This window comes from Pongo pygmaeus, chromosome 21 (genome assembly GCF_028885625.2).
Source record: "Pongo pygmaeus isolate AG05252 chromosome 21, NHGRI_mPonPyg2-v2.0_pri, whole genome shotgun sequence".
NCBI lineage: Eukaryota > Metazoa > Chordata > Mammalia > Primates > Hominidae > Pongo > Pongo pygmaeus.
The window spans coordinates 49,861,922-49,881,857 of record NC_072394.2 but is presented as its reverse complement, the minus strand read 5'-3'; the positions used below and the strand labels follow the sequence as shown (position 1 = coordinate 49,881,857).

Below are 19,936 nucleotides of genomic sequence, written 5' to 3'. Positions count from 1 at the left end.
CGGCTCTGGATGAGAAGTTCCTGTTGATTTGCAGAGATTCTTTATAAGCATAGTTCAGACCAGTGGAGTCCTCTGGAGGAGCAGGCTCAGCCTGGCAGCTCTGGCAGGCCCAAGTCAGCCAGGGTGCAGACCGGTCCTCGAGTTTCTGTGGGTCTAAGAGACGGTCAGCGTTGGAGGAAATAATCATTTGCTAATGCGAGCGGTTTTCATTTACAAGTTCCTCCTGGCTTAGGCATTCTCTGCTGCGAGGACAATTTTGCTTCCTCCCCACCCCCAACCTTTGCTCCTGATTTCTCACTTCTGTTCTCCGCCAGGAGGAAATTCCGGACTTTTGTCTCTTTATGATGTAATTACTGGTTGGGGAGGGCCCCAGATATTCCTGGGGAAGGGAGGCCTGTTTGGGTACCTGCTCTGTGTCTTTGGGAAACGCTTTGAAGTGATTAACCGTGCTCTGCTTTGCTGCTTCTGGGGGAGCAGCAGTGTGTGGTCATGTTTGAAGTAGGCCAAGGGGAGGACTGGTGATTACGAAAAGGGCTGCAGAGCAGGCCTCTGCTTCTGACCCTGCCTTCACAGTTACTGGAGGAAACCTGGCATCTTCAGTCTGATTGAAATGCAGAAATCCTGTCCTGGGCTGAATCTGGTCTCCAGTCTACACAGGCCGGTGTTTTCCATAGCTTTGAACTTGTGGAATTGATTTAACATGCTCCTTCCAGAAAGCAAGCTGTGTTTTTGGAGTGGGGGCGGTAGTCGGGGAGGAGGTGGAAGAGAAGCAAGAAAAGGAGGAAGAGTGATTGGTTAAAAAAAATAATTACCCATTAGTTACCATTGAATGGGTGCTTCCTGTTTGCCAGGTATTATACTAAGAGCTTTACGTGAATTAACTCGTTGACTTCTTCCATAACTTTACAAGGTACCATTATCTCCATCTTACACAACAGAGGCACAGAGAGGTTAAGTTGCCTTTTTAAGGTCACACTGCAGGGGAGAGCACAGCCAGGTTCTGCATGCATTTTGATGCCAGAAAGCTGATTCCCCACCACTGTGGCATCCTGCCTGTCTGTCGTTTGCAACCTGGCCCATCAGAGCCTATGCCTTGACCTATGTGTCCTGGTTTGCCCGGGACCCAGCTAAGCACATGGTTGGTTACCCTAGTCCTGTGACCTGTCATGCCTGTCTCAGCCTGTGGACCAAGCTTCTCTTTTCGTTCAGGCCCCAGCAGGCTTGCTGTCGACATCATTAAGGAAATTAAACACCCACAAAAACACAAGAAGCTCCCGGCCTTTCAGCTGCGGCCCTTTCCCTTGAGGGAGGGGACAATTCCCTGTAATGGTGTGTCATTTCCTAGCCCCTGGAGAACAGCATGTGCTGTGACTCAGGCACCGGATGTGGGGGCAGGAGTGGGGTGGAAGGCGGGTACCTGATGTGGCCTGCTGGGGAGGCCTAGCCTTGATGGAGGCTGGAAAAGGGGAGGTGAGATGGCCCTGGAGCCCCCAGCCTATTTCAGGGACTGATGCCACTGTTTGGAAATTGGGAGGTGAATGTGCTTTCTGGGGACTGCCTTTGAGAGAACGCTGTCATCAGTGAATGACATGACTTTCCACCTTCTCCCAGTTCCTGGAACTGTTTGTTGGACCTTCCCTGCCCCCATATTTCCATCTGCAGTTTAGGGGAAAAAAGGCAAAATGAGAGTGTGCTCTTAAATCATAGACCCTAAATTAGGGAGTCCTCTTGCTACAGGGCTGAGGATGAGGCCCTTCTGGTGCACGGCCATGTGGTACAGAGGTTAGAAGCTGGCCCTCGGAGTCCCACTGCCTGGGTTCAAATCCCAATACTGCTCTGGCCCTCAGAGTCTCACGCCTGGGTTCAAATCCCAGTATTGCTCTGGCCCTCGGAGTCTCACACCTGGGTTCAAATCCCAGTACTGCTCTGGCCCTCAGAGTCTCACGCCTGGGTTCAAATCCCAGTACTGCTCTGGCCTTCGGAGTCCCACTGCCTGTGTTCAAATCCCAGTACTGCTCTGGCCCTCGGAGTCTCACTGCCTGGGTTCAAATCCCAGCACTGCTCCTTGGTAGTTTTGTGATCTCAGGCAGGTGACTTAGTGGGAACTACAGGAAATGCATTTTGAACAGTGCCTAGACTATCACATATAATAAAAGAAATTCTTAGCTTGCTTTCTTTCTTTTTTTTTTTTTTTTTTGAGACCGAATCTTGCTCTGTCGCCCAGGCTGGAGTGCAGTGGTGCGATCTCGGCTCACCACAACCTCCACCTCCCTGGTTCAAGCAATTTTCCTGCCTCAGCCTCCCAAGTAGCTGGGATTACAGGTGCACGCCACCACTCCTGGCTAATTTTTTTTGTATTTTTAGTAGAGATGGGGTTTCACCATGTTGGCCAGACTGTTCTTGAACTCCTGACCTCAGGCAATCTGCCTGCCTCGGCCTCCCAAAGTGCTGGGATTATAGGCGTGAGCCACCACACCTGGCCGAAACTCTTAGCTCTTCAATACTTTTGGCTCAGGAAAGCTATGAGCCTGAGTTATCTTGAATTAAGATGCCCCTTAAATTAAAAGACATCCAGGAAGTGCTGAGCTCCAGGATGATTTCTGGTGGATCACAAGACACAGGCTTGGGAAGGATCTCCTCACATGCTTGGTTCCTTTTTTTTTTTTTTGAGACAAAGTCTCGTTCTGTTGCCCAGGCTGGAGTACAATGGCATGATCTCGGCTTACTGCAACCTCCGCCTCCTGGGTTCGAGCAATTTTCCTGCCTCAGCCTCCTGAGTAGCTGGGATTATAGGTGCTCACCATCACATTCAGCTAATTTTTGTATTTTTAGTAGAGACGGGGTTTCACCATGTTGGTCAGGCTTGTCTCGAACTCCTGACCTTGTGATCTGTCCACCTTGGCCTCCCAAAGTGCTGGGATTACAGGTGTGAGCCACCGTGCCTGGCCTCATGCCTAGTTCTTAATACCCAGTAGACCTTCCCATATTGTTACAATTTCAGCAAAATGTCACAAGGAGAGGAAAATTCTGCTGCTTTCCGCTCCATGCCAAGCTGTTTTCCTGAGTCACTGCTCTGTCCTCTGCATAAGGCTGCATTCCTCCCTCACCCACGTTAACTCATTCAGAACCACTCATTTTTGGGGGGTGGGTGGGAGGCAGAGTGTTGTGAGTGAGCCAGCCCGGTGGGGTCACAGGTCCTACTCCCTCAGAAAAGGCAGCAGAAAAGTCTTTCAGATCAGGGTGAACCAGTGGTTCAGTCAGCAGTGGCTGTTTGTCATTGTTCCAAGTTTATAGATGAAATGCACTGGGCAATACATCCTTGTCAGAATTAAACCATTAAAGCAGAAAAAATTGACTCAGCTTTCTGAAAAGGGTCCTTATGGAGCCTGGTTACCACGGCTACAGTCAGGTGTACACCCACCAGTCCATCATCACCAGACGCCCAGCCCCCACTGGAGTGGGGGGCATTTAAGTCATAATGCCACCCTGCTGTCTCATCCCTCCGAAGGATACTGAATCCAGCAGGCATTTCCTAATTCTTCTCCCTACAAGCCTTTGTTGAAATCCCCTGCTGTTGACTGATGTGTCTGTTGTTTGGAACCTATCAAATTTCAACCCCTTTGATACAGTCACTGAACTCTCATCAACTCCAGGGGGAATTGGTGTTTGTAACAGCAAACAGAATTGGGGTTTTTATGTTTTGCTGAAACTAGAAGATTTGGAATACTCTCAGCTGTGGGTATCCTTGGGCTGGGACCCACCTCCCCCTACCTCTTGCTGAGCAGAACCTCAGTTTCCCCCTTTGTTTCCTGGTGGGCTTGGGTGATAGTCCCTTGCCAACTCTAAATCGCATACAAGTATATTAATTTCTAGTGATTTTTTTCCCTCTTTCTCATTCAATTAAGTAATGTTGAAGAGGGACTTTAACATCCTCTGAGGGCCCTGAAGTTTTTAATCATTGGAGCTGAGGACACCTTTGCAAAGGTGAAGTAAGCTATGACTCCAGGTCCCTAGAAATTGCACTCCTGTATACAGTGATGGCCTGTTCAAGGGTCCCTGGAGCACTGTCTGGTCTTTAAACAAGAACTTCTAGTCTAGTCCCTTTCTCCTCCCCTCTTCCCATTTTGCAGGTGAGGCCCTGAGGCCCTGAGAGGTGGAGACTTGCCTGGGGTTGTTTCCTGTTTAGCCTTATTCTCCAGCCTGGCCCCCTTGCTTAGCTTCTATCCTGAGTCCTGAACCAACCCCTCAAATAATGTCTGGAAGTAGAGGCCATTGGCTCTGGCTCGCAGGTGTGGAACAGGATTGTGTAGAGTTCAGAACTCAGACCCCATCTCCTAAACACATACACATACCCTAGCGTTCCTCAAACTAGCATACCTCCCAGTCTTCGGGAAGACTTATTAAAACAGATTGCTGGGCCCTACCCCAGAGTTTCTGATTCTATAGATCTGGGATGGGGCCTGATAATTTGCATTCTTTTCGTTTTGTTTTGTTTTGTTTTTAAAGATGGAGTCTCTCTCTTTCGCTGAGGCTGGAGTACAGTGGTTCAATCTTGGCTCACTGCAACCTCTGCCTCCTGGCGCCAAGTGATTCTCCCGCTTCAGCCTCCCTAGTAGTTGGGACTACTGGCACGCACCGCCACACCTGGCTGATTTTTGTATTTTTAGTAGAGACAGGATTTCACCATCTTGGCCAGTCTGGTCTCGAACTCCTGACCTCAAGCGATCTGTTCACCTCAGCCTCCCAAGGTGCTGGGATTACAGGCGTGAGCCACCGCGCCTGGCCAATTTTCTTTGTTTTCCTAACGTCATCCAGTCACATGATAAATAAGTACACAAGGGTATAGAGTGAAAAATAATCCTTCCCCAGACTCCCTGCAGGCACCCCTCCCAAGGCGACCAGTAGCCCCCAAGTCGAGCTTTGTTGTACTTCTGTGTTCATCCAGGAATATTCTAGGTTTATGCAAACACTGATGTGTATATTAAATCTTTTTTTGGGAGGAATATTGGTCCATTAATGGTGCTAGGTACACTTTATTTATTATTTATTTTTTTGAGACGGAGTCTCGCTCTGTTGCCCAGGCTGGAGTGCAGTCGTGTGATCTCGGCTCAAGTGCAGTCGTGTGATCTCGGCTCACTGCAACCCCTGCCTCCTGGGATCAATCGATTCTCCTGCCTCAGCCTCCCAAGTAGCTGGGACTATAGGCATGTGCCACCACACCCAGCTAGTTTTTTGTATTTTTAGTAGAGATGGGGTTTCACCGTGTTGGCCAGTCTGGTCTCGAACTCCTGACCTCAGATGATTCGCTTGCCTCGGCCTCCCAAAGTGCTGAGATTACAGGTGTGAGCCACCGTCCTCAGCCTAATTTTTTTTTTTTTTTTTTTTTTTTTTTGAGATGGAGTCTCACCCCTCTGTTGCCCAGGTTGGAGTGCAGTGGTGCGATCTCGGCTCACTGCAAGCTCCGCCTCCTGGGTTCACGCCATTCTCCTGCCTTGGCCTCCCTAGTAGCTGGGACTACAGGCGCCCGCCACCACGCCCGGCTAATTTTTTGTATTTTTAGTAGAGACGGGGTTTCACCATGTTAGCTAGGATGGTCTCGATCTCCTGACTTCGTAATCCGCCCGCCTCGGCCTCCCAAAGTGCTGGGATTACAGGCGTGGCCACTGCTCCCGGCCCCCAGCCTAATTTTTATATTGTTTGTAGATGCGCGATTTCACCATGTTGCCCAGGTGTTTTTTAATCTTTTTAAAGAACTTAAAAATTTTTTTAATTAAAAAATTTTTTTTTTCAGAGATAGTGTCTCTCTTTTACACCCAGGCTCCGACGTGATCATAGTTCACAATACCCTCGAACTCCTGGGCTCAAGCAATTCTTCCCCCTCGGCCTCTCAAAGTGCTGGGATTACAGGTGTGAGCGCCGTGTCTGGCCATGTGACTGTAATGTATTCTTAGAGCAGTCCTCTGTTTGCAGACGTTTGTTTCAAGTGCTTTGGGTACAGCCCACAGTGCTGCAGTGCAGTCATCTTGTCTTTGCTCCTTTTCCACTATGTTTGTAGGATGTGTTTCTAGAGGAGATTGTTGGGTCAAAGGCCAAGTGGAGGAAAAGTTTTCAGGAACAGTGGTGAGAGTTGGCTGAGGCCCCATGTGGGAGGGAGGGGAGGTTTCTCTGGGGGGAATGTGCTCACCCCGGGCTGTACCTCTCTCTCTCTCTCTTTTTTTTTTTTTTTTTTGAGACGGAGTCCCGCTCTGGCGCCCAGACTGGAGTGCAGCGGCGTGATGTCGGCTCACAGCAACCTGTGACTCCCGGGTTCAAGTGATTATCCTGCCCCAGCCTCCCAAGTAGCTGGGATTATGGGTGTGCACTACCATGCCTAGCTAATTTTTATATTTTTAGTACAAAAGTACGGGGTTTCAGGCTAGGCTGACCTCTGTCTCTTTCGTGAGTTTTCCCACTAACTAGCTGCTGTGTGCCTTTGGTCCAGCGCTTTGGGCTCTCTGGGCCTCCCTTTTGATGTCAGTGGTTTGATCTCTGGACTCTCAGGTCTGTTCACCCTCAAGGTACCTGTTGTTAGCATTTAAATTCCACTCATGACTGGGTCTCCACGCAGCACCCTGAATATTTGTTCAGGATTGTCCAGAAGCTTGCATGGTGAGGCTGGAGAGTTCCATCCTGTAGATTGGGTTTTGGGAAAGTGTTCATTGTCTTCCTTTGTGAATCTGCTGGAAGATACTTTGCCTTTTCACGAAAGTCAACCACTAGGAGGCCTTGCGTGGACCAGGTTGGATGCTTGTTAATCTGCTGTCAGTGACCCTCCTGCAGACAGGGAGACAGATGCACCATGCAGCCTACATGCTGAGTGGTAAAACTGGGGCAGGAGCATCTTTGGTAATTGACATCTTTCCAGATTTCACATCCCATCCCACCCCATCCCCCTATGGTCCTGGCACAGCTCACCCCTCTTGTGGTATTGGTAGCTTTCGTTCCTCAGGATGTCAGGTGCACCAGGCTGTGTCATTACGTTGTCCCTAAGTTAAGAAGACCACCATTGGGCATGGAGTGGATTCAAGTCCTTGGAGGTGAAAATTGGATGGATGGTAGTGGAAGTGTACATGTGTTTATGTATTTTTATTATTATTTTTGAGACAGAGTCTCACTTTTGTCACCCAGGCTTGACTGCAGTGGTGTGATCTCGGCTCATTGCAACCTCTGCCTCCCGGGTTCAAGCGATTCTCCTGCCTCACGTCTCCCAAGTAGCTGGGATTACAGGTGTGTGCCACCACACCCAGCTAATTGTTTTTGTATTTTTAGTAGAGACGGGGTTTTACCTTATTGGCCAGGCTGGTCTTGATCTCATGACCTCCCGCCATTGTTTGTAAAAACTTTTTCTCCACTTGGCCTTTGACCCAACAATCTCCTCTAGAAACACATTCTACAAATACAGTGGAAAAGGAGCAAAGGCAAGATGACTGCATTGCAGCACTGTGGGCTGTACCCAAAGCACTTGAAACAAACGTCTGCAAATAGGGGACTGGTTTTACCATGTTGGCCCAGCTGGTCTTGATCTCGTTAATGTGGTTTTACCATGTTGGCCAGGCTGGTCTTGATCTTGTGACCTCAGGTGATCCGCCTGCCTCGGCCTCCCAAGGTGCTGGGGTTTACAGGTGTGAGCCACCGTGCCTGGCTGAAGTGTACATGTGTTTAAATGAGATGCTGAAAGATGAAAACAAGGGGTGCATGAACAAGAGTGGGGCTATTGAGAATCCACAAGGATGTAATTTGTATTGCTCTTTTTGGAGGAGGGTCTCAAACACAAGGCCCAGTGGCGGTGGGGCCACGGGAACTTCCCGGTGGGTGGGGTGTGTTCTTTTCACACAGTTACAGTTCATAGCCTATTAAACATGAATAAATGATGTTGTTTTCCACAAAGGAGAATGTGTGCCTTCATTTCCTTGAAGTATGGCCTTCCTGGTCTGTCTTCTTTGGTTTCCTGCTTTTGCAGTCAGGCATGGGCATGGAGAAGTCGTATTTCTTTGGGGTAAGAACAATACTGGTGCCTGTGTGATGACTTCTGGCAGGTTGGCCTCGGTCTCATCAGCAGTGACGTAGTGGGGAAGAGTGGCGATTGCACATGTTTCCATCTAAAAGTGGGGTAGCTGTTACTCAGCTGTATCTGGTGCTATAGGGGCCTGCAGGTCCTAATCTGTTTGTTTTTGCTTTCACGTTGGAGGCTTGCCCTGTCCCACAGGCTGGAGTGTAGTGGCGCAATCTCGGCTCACTGAAACCTCCACCTCCCGGGTTCAAGCAGTTCTCCTGCCTCAGCCTCCTGAGTAGCTGGGATTAAAGGCATGTGCCACCACACCCGGCTAATTTTTGTACTCTTAGTAGAGACGGGGTTTCACCATGTTGGCTAGGCTGGTCTTAAACTCTTGACTTTGTGATCTGCCAGTTTGGCCTCCCAAAGTGCTGGGATTACAGACATGAGCCACCGTGCCCGGCCCTCCTAATCTGTTTTTTAAAGAAAAGTGAAAAATCTAGGTTATTACGTGAAACTTCCTGATTTTTGTATCTTGGCAACAAATTAAGATTTTATAAAAATATTACATAGGTCAAAGAAATACTTGTCTGACTGTTGAGGCAGACAGCGAAGAAGGGGGCACGTATATTCTGGGAGGAGGAACACTGAAGTGGCTTCGGGAGTTGGGGGACGGAATGCACTCTGTTCCCACACTGTGTTCCTCCACACCTCCTCCCTGTGGGGCCCAGGCCTCCCTGACTGCTTTAAAACCTGTGGTCCTGTATCTCTTTCAGATCCTGGCTCTGCAGAGAGAACAGCCCAGAAAAGAAAGTTCCCCAGCCCTCCACATTCTTCCAATGGCCACTCGCCGCAGGACACATCAACAAGCCCCATTAAAAAGAAAAAGAAACCTGGCTTACTGAACAGTAACAATAAGGAGCAGGTAAAGCAGCCGCTGGGAACGGTGTCCTCACTGGTGGGACAGAGGCCAGCTAGTAGCGCTGAACCTCTCTGGGTCCTTGTAAGCGCCGGCTTTCTTGGCATTTAGCTGGCTGCCTTGTGCTGGCTGTCATTTGCCTTGGACAAAGAAAGGTGGCTCAAAATGGGCTTGTGTAGAAATTTCCCTTGGGTTTTCAGATCTGTTTCGGGGACAGAGCAGGGACCCAGATGAGATGAGGGTATATAATTCTTTAGGGTTGGGGGTGTTTCCTTGTATTTGTATTTTTTTTTTTCATGCTTTTAGGACTGTTTTCCCCATGTGGCCTGAAGAGTTTTCCCCTCCTGGGCCATGCCCATAGGCCTAGTTCTCAGCTCTGTCTGGAAGCGGTTGCTTGGCTGAGGCAAGTTCCCTTCTGGCCTCAGTTTTCTCATCTGTAAAATGAAGGGTTTAGAGGCTGGGCCTGGTGACTCACGCCTGTAACCCCAGCACTTTGGGAGGCCGAGGTGGGTCGATCACGAGGTCAAGAGATTGAGACCATCCTGGCCAACCTGGTGAAACCCCGCCTTTACTAAAAATACAAAAAAAATTAGCTGGACATGGTGGCACGTGCCTGTAGTCCCAGCTACTCGGAAGGCTGAGGCAGGAGAATCGCTTGAACCTGGGAGGCGGAGGTTGCAGTGAGCCGAGATCGTGCCACTGCACTCCAGCCTGGTGACAGAGCGAGACTCTATCTCAGAAAAAAAAAAAAAAATGAAGGGTTTAGGTCTCTGGTAAGAGGCATTGCCAGGGGCAGGCTTAGGTAATTGGTCACAGTTCCTTTTTATGGAAGCACACAGGATTCTTTCCAGAGCCCACCCTCCCTTGGCAGCTAGCACCAGTCAGCTAGATAGGAAAAATCCGTTCACCGTTTGGATCTTTTCTAAGGGACCTTCTAGCTTTAGAATTCTCTGGGGCAGCCTAGATACTCTTCAGATTACAAAAATGGAGAGGCACTTTAGTGGATTTACTGGTGGATTGTATCTATCCCCCTGAACTATGAGGTCGGATCTCATAGCACTGAAGGAAACAGTGTCCCGTTGGTTCTGATGCCACTTGTGATTCCTAGGGATGCATTCATCCACTTTGTGCGTTATTGAGTAGAGGAGTGGGCCCTGGGGATGGAAAGTTGAATTAAACGAGATTGTTGCTTTCATGGAAGGAGACCTAGCAACGGTTAAATACCCAGGCCTGTGAGAGGTGTGTGTTTCTGAGCATGAATCTATTTTCACTCTCAAAATTACATAGTGAAATGCCAGCCCTGCTTTTGCTGTGTGGCTGTGGGCAAGTTAACCTCTTTTGTGCCTAGTTTTCTCATCTACTGAAATGGGGATAATGATACTACTACCACGAATTTCACAGGGTTGTGAACATTGAGCTAAATGCCATAAATAGTGATATTAAAAATGAAACATAAAGTCAGTTTCTCTGCTAAGTAGAATAATCATACAATCTATATATGAAATAAACAATTCCTGTAAAAATGCTCCTGTCTGGCCAGGCGCGGTGGCTCATGCCTGTAATCCCAGCACTTTGGGAGGCCGAGGCAAATGGATTGCCTGAGATCAGGAGTTCGAGACCAGCCTGGCCAATGTGGCAAAAACCCTGTCCCTACTAAAAATACAAAACATTAGCCAGGTGTGGTGGCACGTGCCTCTAATCCCAGCTACTCGGGAGGCTGAGGCACGAGAATTGCTTGAACCTGGGAGGCGGAGGATGCAGTGAGCTGAGATCACATCATTGCACTCCAGCCTGGGCGACAGAGCAAGACTCTGTCTCCAAAAAAAAAAAACCTCACGTCTAAGATGGTAGCCACAGGTCACATGTGGTTCTTCAGTACTTGAAAATGGCAAGTGACTGAGGAACTGAGTTTTTCAATTTTTTTTTTTTTTTTTTTTTTTGAGACAGAGTCTGGCTCTGTCACCCAGGCTGGAGTGCAGTGGTGTGATCTCGGCTCACTGCAACCTCCACCTCTCAGGTTCAAGGGATCCTCCTGCCTCAGCCTCCCGAGTAGCTGGGATTACAGGTGCCCGCCACTGCGCCCAGTTAATTTTTTTATTTTTAGTAGAGATGGGGTTTCTCCATTTTGGCCAGGCTGGTCTCGAACTTCTGACCTTGTGATCCACCTGTCTCAGCCTCCCAAAGTGATGGGATTACAGGCGTGAGCCACCGCACCTGGCCTTATTTATTTATTTGAGACGGAGTTTCACTCTTGTTGCTGAGGTTGGAGTGCAATGGTGCGATCTTGGCTCTCTGCAACCTCTGCCTCCCAGGTTCAAGAGATTCTTGTGTCTCAGCCTCCACGTAGCTGGGATTACAGGCGCCTGCCACCATGCCCTGCTAAGTTTTGTATTTTTAGTAGAGACGGGGTTTCACCATGCTGGCCAGGCTGGTCTTGAACTCCTGACCTCTGACGTGAGCCACTGTGCCTGGCCTACCCTCTTTTTAAGAGATGGGGTCTTGCTATATTGCTCAAGCTGGACACTCAAGTTATCCTCCTGCCTCAGCCTCTTGAGTACCTGGGCTTTCCGGGGTCCCTTTATTTATTTATTTATTTATTTTTTGAGACGGAGTTTCTCTCTCATTGCCCAGGCTGGAGTGCAGTGGCGCAATCTCAGCTCACTGCAACCTCCGCCTCCTGGGTTCAAGCGATTCTCCTGCCTCAGCCTCCTGAGTAGCCGGGATTACAGGCGTGCACCACCACATCCGGCTAATTTTTTTTTTTTTTTTGTATTTTTAGTAGAGACGGAGTTTCGCCATGTTGGCCAGGCTGGTCTCAAACTCCTCACCTCAGGTAATCCACCCACCTCGGCCTCCCAAAGTGCTGGTATTACAGACATGAGCCACCGCGCCTGGCCAAGTTCCGGGGTCCCTTTTTATAAGGGCACTAATGCCATTCATGAGGGCAGGGCCCTGATCGCCTCTCAGGGCCTCACTTCTCTAATGCCATCACCTTGGGTTAGAATGTCAACATAGAAATTTGGGAGGTACACAAGCATTCAGACCATAGCACTCAGCAGAATCTAGCAACAGCTGGAGCTGAGTCAAGCCTGCCCCTTTAGACACAGGCCTGTGCTTGCTTGTTTGCCACACTGCCCACCCTTCCTTGTTGTCTCATACTCAGCCTGCTCTGCTCATTTCATCCACCTCTGAATTTCTTTCCATGTCCCTGTTCTTTTGACTTTGGCATATGTGAAGATTCTCCACTGTCGTCTTCTTTTTCTTCACTTTAGTTTCTCTTCTTTGTTCCATTGTTCTAGAAAGAAAGCCATTCTCACCTCATAAAGAGCAAATAGGCTGGGCTCAGGACTGTAATCCCAGCTACTTGGGAGGCTGAGGCAAGAGAATCTCTTGAACCCGGGAGGCAGCAGTTGCAGTGAGCTGAGATCGTGTCACTGCACTGCAGCCTGAGCGACAGAGTGAGACTCTGTCTCAAAAAAAAAAAAAAAAAAAAAAAAGGCAAATAATCCATATATTTCCATTTTTGGTAGAGATGTTTTATTACCATGTGAAAATATGGGATGAGTTTTAAGCTTGGTCCCTATTCCACCCATTTATCATATATTAGGAATTCATTTTAGGGAAGTTTATTTTTATTTTGATTTTTTGAGACAGGGTCTCACTCTGCTGCCCAGGCTGGAGTGCAGTGACATGATCACAGCTTACTGCAACCTCAACCTCCCCAGCTCTGCAGCCTTGACCTCCCCGGCTCAAGCAATTCTCTTCCCTCAGCCTCCCAAGTAGCTGGGACTATCAGCACATGTCACAGCCCACCCGGCTAGTTTTTTTATTTTGTTATAGAGATGGGGGTCTCACTTTCTTTCTTGCCCAGGTTGGTCTCGAACTCCTGGGCTGAAGTGATTCTCCTGCTTCAACCTCCCAAAGTGTTGGGATTACAGGCATGAACCACTGCACTGAGCCAAAAGTTTAAAGAAGAGCTTTAAAACACATTTTATTTTCAGGGTTCAAAAGCATCCTAAGGTTTACCATGCATTTTTTAAAGACCTTTGGTCCGGTGTTTTCACCCCTTAGGAAGGTTTGAGAATGCCTGGGAAGATGCTCTCGGTGTTTTGTAGAGGAGGGTCAGGTTGCTAAATGGATGTCCTGTAGTATATGGGGCAAGAAATGCCTTGCCCAAAATGACGTCAGGGTCTTTACAGATAAATACCACTCTGCTCTTTAGTTCTGACACATTTGAGTTCAAACGTCCTTTTGGGAGGTGTTTTGGTTTTTTTCCCTGGCATTAGAGGATTGAGAAATAACGTGCCAGCAGATTTGTACAGAATGGCCTTAGGGGAGTATCTTTGATCAAATATAGCAAAGAAATGATGGGGCCCCTCTTCACCTTCTCTGAGGACAGGGCGTCTGCATATCATGAATGAGTGGCTAGTACTTATTTTCTTGGGCCCACACGTTGCCCTAAAAACTGGGACATTTGAAGTCTTTTTTTTTTCTTTTTTAAAGAGAGCAGGCTTTGCAGGCCCAGGCCTGGTGACTCACGCCTGTAATCCCAGCAGTTTGGGAGGCTAAGGTGGGCGGATCACCTGAGGCCAGGAGTTGGAGACCAGCCTGGACAACATGGTGAAACCTCATCTCTTCTAAAAATACAAAAATTAGCCAGGCATGGTGGTGCGCACCTGTAATCCCAGCTGCTCGGGAGGCTGAGACATGAGAATCGCTTGAACCTCGGAGGTTGTAGTGAACCAATATCGCACCACTGCACTCCAGCCTGGGTGACAGAGCGAGACTCTGTCTCAGGAAAAAAAAAAAAAAGAGGCAGGGCTTTGCTCTGTTTTCCAGGCTGGAGTACAGTGGTGTCATTGTCGTTCACTACAGCCTTGACCTCCTGGGCTCAAGCGATCCTCCCACCTCAGCCTCCCAAGTAGCTGGGTCTACAGGTGTGCCCCAACATGCCTGGCTAATTTTTTTTTTTTAACTTTTTGTAGAGATACGGTCTTGTTGCCCAGGCTGGTCGCAAACTCCTGGGCTCAAGCTATTCTCCCACCTCATTCTCCCAAATTGGTGGGATTACAGGTGTGAACCACTGCACTAGACCCACAGAAGTCTTTTGTTGGGCTGAGACAGTGTATTAACAGTTGAGACAGTTCAGGGGAGTGCAGGGATTGCCAGTTTCTCCTCAAGGTCAGGCGACACTAGGAGTTTGTGTCTGCCCAACTCCCTGGATCACTGGAGCTGAGTAGGGGCTGCCTCTGTAAGATGGGTCTGAGCTCTGCCCAGCCCTGCTGTCTCCACCACTGCGAGGTTGAATGCCAGTACATCCTCACACTCCAGGGCTAGGTGGTTCTTTCTTACATACTTCACGGTATTTATGCTTTTACCGGATGTAGGAGAATGAGAGCTGAAGCTATGGTTTTTTTCACTCAGGTATGGTCCCTGTGTGGCCTCTGTAGGAACTGGAGTCTATGGTCCTTATCGTCCACACATGGACCTTGTGTTTATACACACCCATACTCTGGTTATATAGACCAGGTGTCTGCAACTACAGCCTGTGGGCCAGATGCTGCCTGAAGCCTGTGTTTATAAAGTTTTATTGGCACACAGCTACAGTCATTCATTTATGTACTGTCTGTGCGTGCTTTTGCACTACAGTGGCCACATTGAGTATTTGCAATAGAGGCCTTATGGCCTGCAAAGCCTCAAGTATTTACTATCCTTATAGAAGCCTTTATAGGAAAAGTTTGCCGGCTCCTGGTATCATTGAAGGTATTCCAGAAGCAAATAGACAGGCCCTTTTCTACTTTCTTGTTAGCCAGCCTATGGAAGCAGGGAAATAAGAACATTTTCTCTCCTGCAGTATCCCATAATAACCTGCAAATATTCCATGATAACACAGGTTGCAACCTGTTTCCGTAGTTATCAGACTGGTAACACACATTATACATGTAGCAGAGAAAAATCATATCTCAGAAATTATTTGCTTTCCTTTTTTAAAATGTTCCATATTTGTTATCAGATTATTTTTATGGAACAGGAAACACTTACAAGCAGCAGATAAGGAAAATATCTGATTGATAAGGAGATTAACCAGGCATCTAGCTCTCAGCAACTGCTGCTGTTTCAGGAAAGGAGAAAATCTTCTGAAAAGAGTACGGAGCAGCCAGGCAGTCCTCGGGATCCTCCTAAGGGCAGTCAGCCCCAGCCAGCGGGTGGTGGGGTTGGGAGGGGAGCACCAGGAGAAACTTAATTTTGGAGGATCACTACCTCGGCTACTATCAAGACAGAGAGGATCTGAGTTGCTTGTTAGGGAGATGTGCAGTCATATTTGATTCTTCCAGCTTCTTTTTTTTTTTTTTTAGGACAGAGTCTCGCTCTGTTGCACAGGCTGGAGTGCAATGGTGTGATCTTGGCTCACCGCATCCTCCACCTCCCGGGTTCAAGCACTTCTTCCTGCCTCAACCTCCTGAGTAGCTGGGACTACAGGCGCCCACCTATAGTTTTAGTAGAGACGGGGTTTCGCCATGTTGGCCAGGCTGGTCTCGAACTCCTGACCTCAGGTGATCCACCTGCCTTGGTCTCCCAAAGTGCTGGGATTACAGGCGTGAGCCACTGTCCCCAGCTGATTCTTCTAGCTTCTTAACAACTCTTCCTATCCTATTATAGGAAGTCAGATACTGAAAATACGGCTTACTGTTGTCTTAACAAAAACCATAGTAGCATCCTAGAAGACCCCACTCAGGGTAGAAATAGTTCTGAAAAAAAAGAAAAAGAAAAAAGGGAAATAGTTCTGCTTGCTTGGCATGTATAGTTTATCTTTCAACAGGAATTCCCCGCCCTCTCTTCCCCTTCCTGCTGCTCCTCCCCCATCTCCTCTTTAGCACCCCCATACCCCTACAATAAATTCAAAGCAACCATTTTCCTAGGCAGATAGCAGACATTAGAGGTTCTCAGCTAGGGACAGTTTTGCCCTCCAAGGGACATTGGGCAACATCTGGAGACATTTTTGTTTTATGTGTGTGAGAGTGTTAGAGTATTACTGGAATCTAGCCAGGTATGCTTCTACCTGCCCTGCAATACACAGGACGTCTCCCACAACAAAGACTTCTGGCCCCCAGTGTCACCAGTACCAAGATTGAGAGCCTGTGCCCTGGATGCTGTTCGTGTCCCCTTCTGTAAGGTTTTTAGTAGTCATCTTATTTTTCAGATGTTTTTTCCCTCTAGCTTTGTGCATTAATCTGAACTTAGTTTGCATTACAGATAATATTCTCTGAGGGGGGTCTCTAAGTCAACACACACTCTCTTGGATTCAGCATTGTCTTATGAGGGCTATAGGGAAGAGAGAGTGTGCTGGGAGACCCAGGTTTGAGTCTTTGCTCTGGGCTCCAAGGTCAGATAAATCTCTTTAACCAAGTAACCAAGTTTTTCTACATGTCAAGTAAGACTAGTACGAGTTGAGTATCCCTTATTCATGCTTGGGACCAGAAGTGTTTTTTATTTTTTTATTTTTAAATTTGGAATATTTGCATATACATAATGAGATATCTCGGGGATGGGACCCAAGCCTAAACACATAGGTATATATTTTTTTGAGATGATGTCTCACTCTGTCGCTCAGGCTGGAGTGCAGTGGCGTAATCTTGGCTCACTGCAACCTCCTGGGTTGAAGCGATTCTCCTGCCTCAGCCTCCTGAGTAGCAGACATGTGCCACCATGCCCAGCTAATTTTTATATTTTTTGTAGAGATGGAGTTTCACCATGTTGCCTAGGCTGGTCTGGAACTCCTGATCTCAGGTGATCCACCTGCCTCGTCCTCTCAAAATGCTGACGTTACAGGCGTGAGCCACCGCGCCTGGCCTAAACATAAAATTCATTTATGTTTCATACATACTGTATTAGTTTGTTTGTTCTCATGATGCTAATAAAGACATACCCGAGACTGGGTAATGTATAAAGGAAAGCAGTTTAATTGACTCACAGTTCAGCATGACTAGGGAGGCCTCAGGAAACTTACAGTCAAGGTGGGGAGGGGAAGCAAACACCTCCTTCTTCACATGGCTGCTTCAAGGAGAAGTGCAGAGCAAAGAGGGGGAAAAGCTCCTTATAAAACCATCAGATCTTGTGAGAACTTCCTATCACCAGAACATCACGGAGGTAACCACTTCCATGATTCAATTACCTCCCACTGGGTCCCTCCCATGACACATGGGGATTATGGGAATTACAATTCAAGATGAGATTTGGGTGGGGACACAGCCAAACCATATCACATACCTTATACACATAGCCTGAAGGTAATTTTATACAGTATTTTAAGTATATGTGACTCATCACAAGAGATCACTTGTGGCTTCATGTTAGTGCTCAAAAACTTAAAGATTTTGGAGCATTTTTGATTTCTGATTTTCTCATTAGGGAGTGCTCTTAGTACCTTTCTCGGTGGTTGTCAGGATAAAATGAAGATGGTGTGTGCAACGGCATGCTGAAAATGTAACATGAAAAAAATATTGTAGCAGTGATACTCCCTGGAAACCAAGTAGAGCTCTATCTTAAAAGTTGATCTGACACAGGGAAATAACTGGGCTAAAGAATTATGCGGCCGGGAGCAGTGGCCAACACCTGTAATCCCAGCACTTTGGGAGGCAGAGACGGACAGATCACCTGAGGTCAGGAGTTCGAGACCATCCTGGCCAACATGGTGAAACCCCGTCTCTACTAAAAATACAAAAAATTACTTGGGTGTGGTGGTGGGTGCCTGTTATCCCAGTTACTCGGGAGGCTGAGGCAGGAGAATCGCTTGAACCTGGGAGGCAGAGGTTGCAGTGAGCTGAGATCACGCCATTGCACTCTATCCTGGGCAACAAGAGTGGAACACAATCTCAAAAAAAAAAAAAAAAAAGAATTATGCAATCACATTTATAAGTATTAGCTACTTACTTTGCAGAAGTGAGAATACAGAGGCTTAGAAACATTGGTTTACAAAGGTCTGCTAAACAAGCATCTACAAGGCTCTTCATCAAGGATTGTGGAAATACCAGGCATTTGGGAATAGTAAAACCTCTTAATACCAGCCTGGGTAACATAGTGAAACCCTGTCTCTACAACACACACACACACACACACACACTTAGTTGTGCATGGTGGTGCTCACCTGTAGTCCCAGCTACTTGGGAGACTGAGGCTGGAGGATTGCGGGAGCCTCAGAGGTGGAGGTTGCAGTGAGCCGAGATCATGCCACTGTACTCAGGCCTGGGCGACAGAGCAAGACCCTGTCTCAAATACTAAACAAAACCTCATAATAAAAGCTGGGAACAAGATATGGGTGCCTGCCTTCTTGGCAACTCTTGCACATTATTTTGGAGGTCCTAGCCATTAAAAAGAAAAGTCATGTTAAAGTAGGACTTTAACATGATAGGAAAAGACAAAACTGATGTTACTGAGAGTAATATGATTTTCAGTCAATAAACTGTTGGAACTGTCTATATAAGGTCGGTATTAGAAATCTGACGGCATTTCTGTCTATCAATGATAACCGTTTAGTAAATCCCCATTTGTAGTATCATCAAAAAGTATGCAGGATCTCACCAACATAGAAGATATTTATGGAGGAAACCATCATGTTTTACTGAAGGACAGAAAAGAAACGTGTTATACAGTGAGATTTATTCGAGGGTAGGGAATATGGTTGTGGCTAAACTATTCTCCATGGTTTTATTGCCAGGGAATTGAGGCTCAAAGTGGGTTGAGTCACTTTTCTTAAGGTCACATAGCTAGTTACCAGGTCTTTTTGAACCTTCCCACTGGACTTAACACGTGTGCTTCCTAAATAGGATTTCGTATTTGTTTCTGATAGCCATTTTCATATGAGTTTCTCCTGAGTGAGTTTTTGTGTTCAAGTGTGGCTTTGCTGGATTCCATAATATACCATAATATTCCATAATATACCAGGAAGAGGTTGACCTCCCATGAGTTGGCCACCCATCTCATCTTTCTGCCATTGCTGATGTCAAATAAGAGATATGGCTCCCTAGCAAAAACAAGGACCTACCATGTTCAAGAATTATGGCTTTAGGAAGCCTCTTGTTGGCTCATAAATGCTTTATGTATTGGGGGCAAACTTAAAAATTAGATAACTGGCTGGGTGCTGTGGCTCACGCCTGTAATCCCAGCACTTTGGGAGGCCGAGGCGGGCAGATCACGAGGTCAGGAGATCGAGACCAGCCTGGCTAACAAGGTGAAGCCCCATCTCTACTAAATATATGAAAATTAGCCGGGCATGGTGGCACTTGCCTGTAGTCCCAGCTACTCAGGAGGCTGAGGCAGGAGAATGGCTTGAACCTGGGAGGCAGAGGTTGCAGTGGAGCCAAGATTGCACCACTGCACTCTAGCCTGGGCAACAGAGCGAGACTCCGTCTCTGAAAAAAAAGAAAAAGAAAAAAAAATTAGATAACCATTTTTTGGTGACTCAAACCTATTGATCTATTCTCTAAATGTCTCCCATTTAAAGAATCCCAGGGCAAACTACCATGCTTTTATTGGCTTTGTAAATTGGTACTTCCATAAGTTGGGCTTCCAACCACATTATCATTGTTAGTATGGTGGCATTTTGATAAACAGGCATACATTATATCACCCCATTTAATAGCAACACAGGCCGGGCATGGTGGCTCACGCTTGTAATCCCAGCACTTTGGGAGGCTGAGGTGGGCGGATCACGAGGTCAGGAGATCGAGACCACGGTGAAACCCCATCTGTACTAAAAATACAAAAAATTAGCCGGGCGTGGTGGCAGGCGCCTGTAGTCCCAGCTACTCGGAGAGGCTGAGGCAGGAGAATGGCATGAACCTGGGAGGCGGAGCTTGCAGTGAGCCGAGATGGCGCCACTGCACTCCAGCCTGGGTGACAGAGACTCTGTCTCAAAAAAACAAAACAAAACAAAACAATAGCAACACAGTACCATGAAGTGTTAGGCATTATTATCTCCATTTTAC

General features: G+C 47.4%; 1 protein-coding gene across 42 annotated transcripts in view; it reads left to right on the top strand.

Moving 5' to 3' along the window:
• The window catches only part of ZMYND8 (zinc finger MYND-type containing 8), a 148,771-nt gene that overhangs the window by 39,074 nt on the left and 89,761 nt on the right, over nucleotides 1–19,936 (top strand). For all 42 annotated transcript variants that reach the window (XM_063659273.1, XM_063659293.1, XM_063659288.1 and 39 more), the window contains one exon: nucleotides 8,809–8,957. In XM_063659273.1, coding sequence (XP_063515343.1) covers nucleotides 8,809–8,957 — 149 coding nt within the window. The remainder of the gene's footprint in view (nucleotides 1–8,808; nucleotides 8,958–19,936) is intronic.